Raw genomic sequence first — 8,087 nt, 5'->3', positions numbered from 1 at the left:
TATATATATATATATATATATATATATATAAACCAACAACACTGTATATCCTAAGTGTCGGATCTACTAAGTAGATACAAGGTCACGGATGGAAATTTATATAAAGCACTAAAAATGACCAACGACACGAACAATAATAATTGTCAAGTTTTCGGGACGACCTGTCCCTTCCTCAGGACAAAGAAAAAAGTTAAGAAGTCATAAAAACAAAGGAAATAGAGAAGCAAAAACAACTAGCACTACTACTAAACTACCAAACACTAAATATTTACAATGTTACATGTTTAATTTGGAGTTTATAAACAGTTGTGAACAAAGAAATCCGGAGCGCTATGAATTGCGTCCGGTCTATCGGGTGTACTCTGGTGAAGTGTCACACTTCACCAGAGTACACCCGATAGACCGGACGCAGGCGTTGACACAGGCGGCGCACTGGACTGTGATCAAATGTTTTGATCCTGAATTCACTCCTACAGAAATGGATAAGTCAAAAATGTTTGTTACACAAGGGAATGTTTTCTGGTCCTTAGTATATTAAAATGACTGAAATAGTTTCTCTAGTTTTGTGAAGAACGGAAACTAAAAAAAAAAAAAAGACAGGCCTAAGAATCGGGCAAGAGTGACACTGTGCAACTTCATAACAGAAGACAGACGATAAACTCGTAGAAACATACGGTTTTCAAAATTTTATTATTTCATACATGTACATGCGCATACTTTGTTCATATACTTTAATTTGTCTGCCAAGAACACACTTTATCCGCCCAGAAAATTTTATAAAGATACATTGATTTCTTTAAAAGATATGAGGTCAGTCTACGGAATTTTGGGACAACCCTCGTATATATATATATATATATATATATATATATATATATATATATATATATATATATATATATATATATATATATATATATATATATATATATATATATATATATACGAGGGTTGTCCCAAAATATTACATATAATGTGTGTTTTAGGTTGAAGATATGAAAGTGTACTTGTCATCATAGTGTTTGTTATCAACAGTTTCCGAGTCCACTTTCTGGCGTTGGAGAGTTTTATCGATAACCGATTAAATTTGCATTTGAGACATATGAACATTGCACAAAAACTAAATAGTAAAACTGCAGCTTTTCTTAAAACTCTAAGAAAGGTGCGATAATTATACTAGAATATATATTTTCACGATTTTCTAAATATTTCAATAAATTTTCTATCTCTATTAATTTTAAATTAGCACAAATATTTTAATGAACATCAGAAATAAATTTAGAGATGCGTATTGTTTAGAACAGATGAGATTGCTTACTTTTTCTGGTCTTCATCGTTTTTCATCCTACCCTTTTAATAACTCAGTCAAGTTAGTAGAATATAAAACCCCCCCCCAAAAAAAAAAAAAAAAAAAAAAGAAAGAAAAAAAAAATCACTATCTTTTTAAATACTTCTGTGTCCAATAAACACGTGCTTTTTGTAATTCTGGATCAATGTCAAAGTGATACCTCCATTACAAAATGTATTCTCATTGGTCTTTTCGATGAAAAATGCAGTTAAATTACATCATAAGATATCTTTGTTTGCCTTCAGTGAAGTGTTGCCGATACGTGTAGAGAATAAATGAGGTTCGAGGCAATGTTGTAAAGATTGAAGTGGTGCATTTCTTTTAAACTTTTGTTTGATTGTTTGTTAAACGTCTATCAATGTTCTAAAAGTTGCAATGGTTTGTTCCTGTTTTGCAAACATTGTTTTAAAAACTGCAAAACAGGTATTAACACAGGTGAATGATGACTTTGTACACTTAGACAATATCATTACCTCCTTCGTTCTCCTTGCTCTATAGAGATAGTAAGATTTAGAAACTAAAAGTAGGAAGGCAAATTAGAAATGAATTTGTTTCATTTTGAATATAAAAACTCACTTTCTGCTGAAAATAAATGATTAACATGCATGCGTTGACATACATTAACAACCGACTGTTTGCAAAAGATAAATGATAAAATGCATGCGTTAACATACAGTAAAAACTTATTTAGCAGTTTGATTGCTTAATCCTTTCTCTTTGAAGAAAGTACTTGATATATTTAAAGCAAACAATAATAAAGTAACGTGTTGTAATATTCTTGTTTATATCATAGAGAAGAATTATTTAAAACTATTTAAGTTTTGTAAATTGCATAATGTGACTCTGTTTACTTGCCAAACACAAACTTAATTTCTACCAATCCAAAAATTTCTATATTTTGCTTATATATGTAATCTCGCGAGTATTTTTGAACCTACAAAATTTCTTAACATTTTTTTTTTAAATTTACTTTTGTCTAGCTAAGGCCAAGTTTAAAATAATGTTTGCTTGCCCTCTCCTGATTTAGGAGGAGAATTTTTATTTCAAAGAAAATTTCAAAATCAATGCTGAATTTTGAAAATATATTTTAAAGGAAAGCCTGAATTTTGAAAATATTTTTTAAAGGAAAGCATTAAAGAATAATTGCTTCCTGGAGGTTAAAAAAAAGGTTTTGAGTCAGGCCAATTTTAGCCAGTCGGTCGGGAGAGGGCAACCAAACATTTTTTTAAAGATGACCTCACTATCAAATATTTCGTTCTGATTTCATCAAACTATTAATGATAACTGAAATCCAAATTCGAGTAAATTTCACAAAAACTGAAATAGATATCAAATCACGACTTCTATAGATCTATATCTACGTGTTACTAAGTGCAATTCACATATCTATTTCCTGTAAACTCTTTCGTACAAGCAGTTTTATGGGCAATGTATCATGGAACTTTCATCCAAGTACCTGAAAAAAAGGTAGAGGAACCGAGTCATAAAACAGACTACCGAAAGCCTGAATGCAACATTTGATATTGAAGTAATTTTATATAAAGTCGACATGTTATGTACTAGTTTGTCAAATTATTTTCCATTATTTATTTTAGTCTTGGATATTTCTAATAATTAACCTAGATTTTCAACACTGAAATTTAACAAAAATGTAAACATACCGAATTATAAAATACATGTACACTCTTTAGAAAATGTGTTTGATCTTCTATACAATATCTTCTACACAATATTCTTTATGTACTCTAATCTTTCATAATAATCCGTCCGAAACTGCAACCGTTGGAAATATTCATCCCTTGTTCTATTAAAAATTAATTCATCCATACATTTCAAAGTGTATGGCTGGTAGTCGATGTAGAACTTGTTGGCAAAAAACTCTGGGCGTAGTGCTAGAATCGGAAGATCTTTGACTCCAAATACACAGACACTTCTTACAAATTGGCCATGACAGGGATATCGTGTATTCTTCCAAATCTTGAACCGGGAGAGATAGGGCTTTGTAGATGAAAAATCTGTGTCATCTTTTTCTATATCCCCTAATGCAATTGAACATATTTTTATGATAAATCAAACACTTTGACGAAAAAAAAAAAAAAACAAAACAAAACAAAAAAACAAAAAACAGAAAACAGAACGCCTGTTATAGTGTTATTTAAGGATTTTTTTTAAAAAAGATTTGTGTGAGTTATTGGTGCGTAAATCATACAGAACTGTCACGTAGTCATATATTTCATGAAGCGCGCTAGCTGCCTGTGTGATTTAAACACCAATAATTCACACTATACTTGAGACATTCATTATATTTACATTCGACAAGTTAAAAGCACCACAAGTATAATAAAATGTTAGAATTTCTCGCTTCCCTATATTTCTAAAATCATTTTTATTGATGTCTTTGCACGTCATTTTTGACTCCACTTTAGCGCGAGTTTCTCCGTGTATATTTCTACGTGTGAGTATACATGTAGACGAAAATGTCATTCAAATCAATTTCATAATCTGTTAAGTAAAAAAAAAAAACACACACACACAGCAAATGTAAATGTAATTACATAATGTACATTTTTGTAATAAATTCAAACAATGGGTTTGAATAAGATTGAATTGAAATTTATCAAAAGAAAATAAACGGAATTACTTAAACGAGGGTTAGACTGAATATTTATCCTGGCAAGAAATGTTTGGCCACTGAATTCAAATTACACTCGAATAATTATATATCAACTTCAAAGTTAACCATTTCCCTAAAGGAATTTGTTTTTAGACGTTTTGTTTTCCATTTTATTTCCTGAACTTTATTTTTTCAAAGTAAAAAATTCAAAAAGTTTCACTAACCAGTCTTATAATTAATGAAAGAAATTTTTTTCATATTAGTTCTTACCTTTAAATGTTCCACGAACACCTAGATGAGGATTATGAGTAAGGGATGCAAAAAATATTTCGTCTGGAATATCCGTTTTCTGTAAATATTCTAAAAACTCCTTTGCAACCGGATTATTTACTATATATTGCACTGTTTCTCTGTTGAGGGTCACGTGAACCGCCCCTTTAATGAGACGGATATTGTGTGGTGGCGTCCCCACAGATGACCACCGCTTTTCAATGTCTGCGTTTCTTAAGAATTAAAGAAAAAATGAAGATATTTATGCCTTTTTTCTTAAGAGGATGTATTTCCGATGTTAAATACAAAATATGCCATATAGTAACATTTTCATGGAGGAGGTGAATGATTCAAACTCATTACAGGAGATGATTATATGTTCTTCTGGGAAACATTGAAATCAAAATTAAAATATTTTGTGCTTTTAAAAAGTGTGAAAACATTTAAATTGAACAAATTAAAAAAGTATTTCAAAGATTTTGTTTAATATAACATGTTTGTCGTTGCAGAGGAGAACAAATGAACAAAATATTTCTTTGCTTTGAAGAAATCACTTTATAAATAAATGTTAGAAATTATATTTAGATATACATGTACATGTTAACGCTAATCTTTATTGGTTTTACGCATGTTATTGTGAACTTGCTTTAATACCACTGAGCATCTAAAGAAACGATTTCAAAAGTTACCTTTTAAATAAACCTTCCGCTTCATTTGAGCCATTAAAGATTTTCAATATTCTAACCAATTCATAATTTGTACGAAGGGGGAATTCTTGTCCCGTCAGATTAATAAAATATTTCCAACTAAATTTTAATAATACTTTCATGCATTGTATTTCAGGTGTTAGCACGCTCATCTTCCCCCACTCAACTGAAATCCTCATAGGCGCCAGAAACACATTTGAGAAACATCTAATTATGCTTGATATTTCCTTAAAAATGTTATCGGATGCTTTTTTATCAATGTGAACACAATAAAAATTTTGCGGACGGTATATTGCTCGTAATAGAATTTCAAATTGTTGTGGACTCTTGTAAACAAGAATGCTGTAAGCTATAGGGAAACACATTTCCTCATCTGTTGAAGAATCTATGATATATCCTCTGCTTTTTCTGAACTTGGTGCAGTCTCTTGTGAGCTCATTAAAAGACAAAGCTGCCTCGTTGACGAATTTATCTAGCCTAGAAGCTTTTTCAATTTCTCGAATGTCGTGTTTGAATAACCGACGGCAGTCGATATTTGGAACATTTCTTACCTTTTGAAAATAAAAAGGCACATTTTTGTTATTAAAATGAATTTGAATATCTTCATGTTCTTTGTACAGTGGTGAAAAAGAATCAAAGAAGTGCATGATGCTATAAAGTAGTTCATCATTTCCTGTAAATCCAACATTATGATCCGCAGCATTCCAATAAATAATAATAAGAACAAAAACAAATACTAATGCAGCACAATACAAAGAACATTTTCCATCCTTCAGCAGTCGTCGTAGTTTCATTTGTTTAGCTATGTCGTACAAAATGTCAGGTCTCAAAGCACGGTTGTGTAATTAAGGGTTTATCTGACACGAACAAAATTTATTTAAGATATGTAACGCCCCCTTCAGTCTCTATCAGCAGTGGTATTTCACATGACCTGACGGAAATGAGGTTCATACTTTGATAGTCTATTGTTGAATAATTCTACTTAAATTTATCATTGGTTCTTATAACTATTTTATTTTTTTCTTCAAAAATTCAAACAGATTATATACTGATATGGATTCGCTGAGTTTTCAAATAGAGTCGTTGTTGGATTTTTTTGATGACGTAAAATGTAAAGACTACGAACAGCGATCTATCTTATAAATACGGTAAACAAAACGAATCGTAAAAAGGGCAAAAACAGGACCCCTAGAAACACCAGAGATGGGATCAGGTGCCCAGTAGCTAGTAAGTCGACCAGTCACACTCGCAGTTATATTCTGATCAGGCATACGGAGTACTCTGTAGTCAAATTTAGTATAAATACCAAATTGTAAGGCATTTCGTTTTCGATTATCAAATTTTGATAAATTTTCAGAAAGATGTTTTTAAAACTATTATACTTTTTTTCAAATCTGGGGAAAATTCTAAGGTTTGTAGAAATCACTGATTATATGACAATAATTACTGATGTAACGCAGCAACAGTGGACACATTTGTATATTTATATCATTTATCTACCCTGTCAATCATTTATGATACAACATTCCCTAATGAGTTAAATCATTTCATTTACGAATAGAGGTGCCATCAGCATTGATACAAAAATTTGTACATAAATGATATGGATGAATTAATCATAAATTGTTGTAAAGCTATCCACAAATGCTATACGAAATCACTAGTAGATTTTACATTACTAATATAATCTACAGCCGTGACTAAAGTTGGACTTTCCAGCAGCGTTTGTTTCTGGTCAGAAGCTTTAGAGTGATTTACTCTATGACTGTTTAAAGAAAACTCTTGAATGTAAATCATATCTCTTGAATATACATCAATAGCAGTTTTGTCTCATGCCCAAATACTTACGAAGGTAAGTTCATTTGCATACCACAACTGTTCAAAGAATAACTTGCAGTGTTTCAGCAAACTACAAAATAAAAATTATGAAAAACAGAAAAACAAATTTACTACAATGCAAATTCATGCCGGATTTCCTTTTATCTTTTACATCATAACGTCCCATTTCCAGGATGTTTAATCTTGCATCATGATTTAAAAATATAGTTTAATACGGGTCTTTAAACCGATATACATTATACGCAGCACAGTTAAGGCTGCAGTAAGGAGGCGGAGCCTAATTTATACGGGAAATGCTTACTATGACATCACACAAAAATATAAGGTCTTCAAATTACCACAAAATGAAATGATTTGCTATTTTAAACTTATGAATAGCTTTAAACTACATCAATACTAACTAGTGCATGCATTATTGTCGTTGGTTAAATCCCACACAGCAATATATAAACAATTCACTGATCGCAATGCACTTGTCAATGTGACGTCAGATCGGAAAATTTGACGCAGTTTGTATGCAGTGAGAGGCGGATCAAGTTATATTTATACAATGAAAAATGTATTTTGTAATTAAACAAAATATAAATTGTAGATATATAAGGGGCCATTAACTTGTATACAATGTCTGTTTTATGATTTTATTTATATACTTCCCGTACAATTCCTAGACAAGCGGTACTGTCGTATATTTGTATGCAGATTCATTGAAAGGTAATGGAAGGGTCGTAATAAATCGATATATTGCAAGGGCATACCCTCAGTGAATTATGACAAGCTTTTACACATAAACTCAAGAAGTATGAAGATATTTGAAAAGTGCTGCGAACCTGTTGAAATCTTGCAGATGAATTAATTATATCTATATTTAATGTACTTGACCAGCAAAATATTCAACATACGGTCTAACAAATGTAATTTTAGCAATTAGATAGTAGAATCTATATAGGTTCGCAGCACTTTTCACAAACTACAAAGAGTGTTGAAAATAATTATATGTTAAACTTAGATTTTTAACTCGGTTATGCCCTTGCAATATTAGAATTTATAGATGACCTCAATACTTCAGGTGTATTTGCTAAAATCACGTGACAAGTCTTAATAAGAAATCTAATCGTCTTCAACATTTAGTTTTCAACCACATTGCATTTGTCCGATAATAGTAAAGTCCTAAAAAGAAATGCCCATCCTTGTAAAGAATGTATTTTCTATCTAAAAAAAATTCGCCGATATTTCCATTTGCCACCTTAACTGTGCTGCGTAATTGTGCTGTAACGAAGTCACTGGAATCTCGGCTTTTGTTTCATTATTA

At 31.1% G+C, this 8,087-nt stretch overlaps 1 protein-coding gene across 1 annotated transcript; it reads right to left on the bottom strand.

The window, feature by feature from the left end:
- Positions 1-3,070: 3,070 nt before the first annotated feature.
- LOC133194609 (beta-1,3-galactosyl-O-glycosyl-glycoprotein beta-1,6-N-acetylglucosaminyltransferase-like) lies at positions 3,071-5,499 on the bottom strand (the record flags this gene model as incomplete). Its single annotated transcript, XM_061330538.1, has 3 exons — positions 3,071-3,387; positions 4,233-4,465; positions 4,922-5,499. Coding segments are annotated over 3 exons (1,128 nt in total), but the record flags the coding sequence as incomplete, so codon positions are not given.
- Positions 5,500-8,087: the final 2,588 nt, after the last annotated feature.

Source organism: Saccostrea echinata, unplaced genomic scaffold (genome assembly GCF_033153115.1).
Source record: "Saccostrea echinata isolate AGI-Se365-2 ecotype Australia unplaced genomic scaffold, CSIRO_AGI_Sech_v1 ptg000029l, whole genome shotgun sequence".
Classification (NCBI taxonomy): Eukaryota; Metazoa; Mollusca; class Bivalvia; order Ostreida; family Ostreidae; genus Saccostrea; species Saccostrea echinata.
The sequence above is the reverse complement of the archived record's forward strand: the minus strand, read 5'-3'. Positions and strand labels throughout refer to the sequence as shown.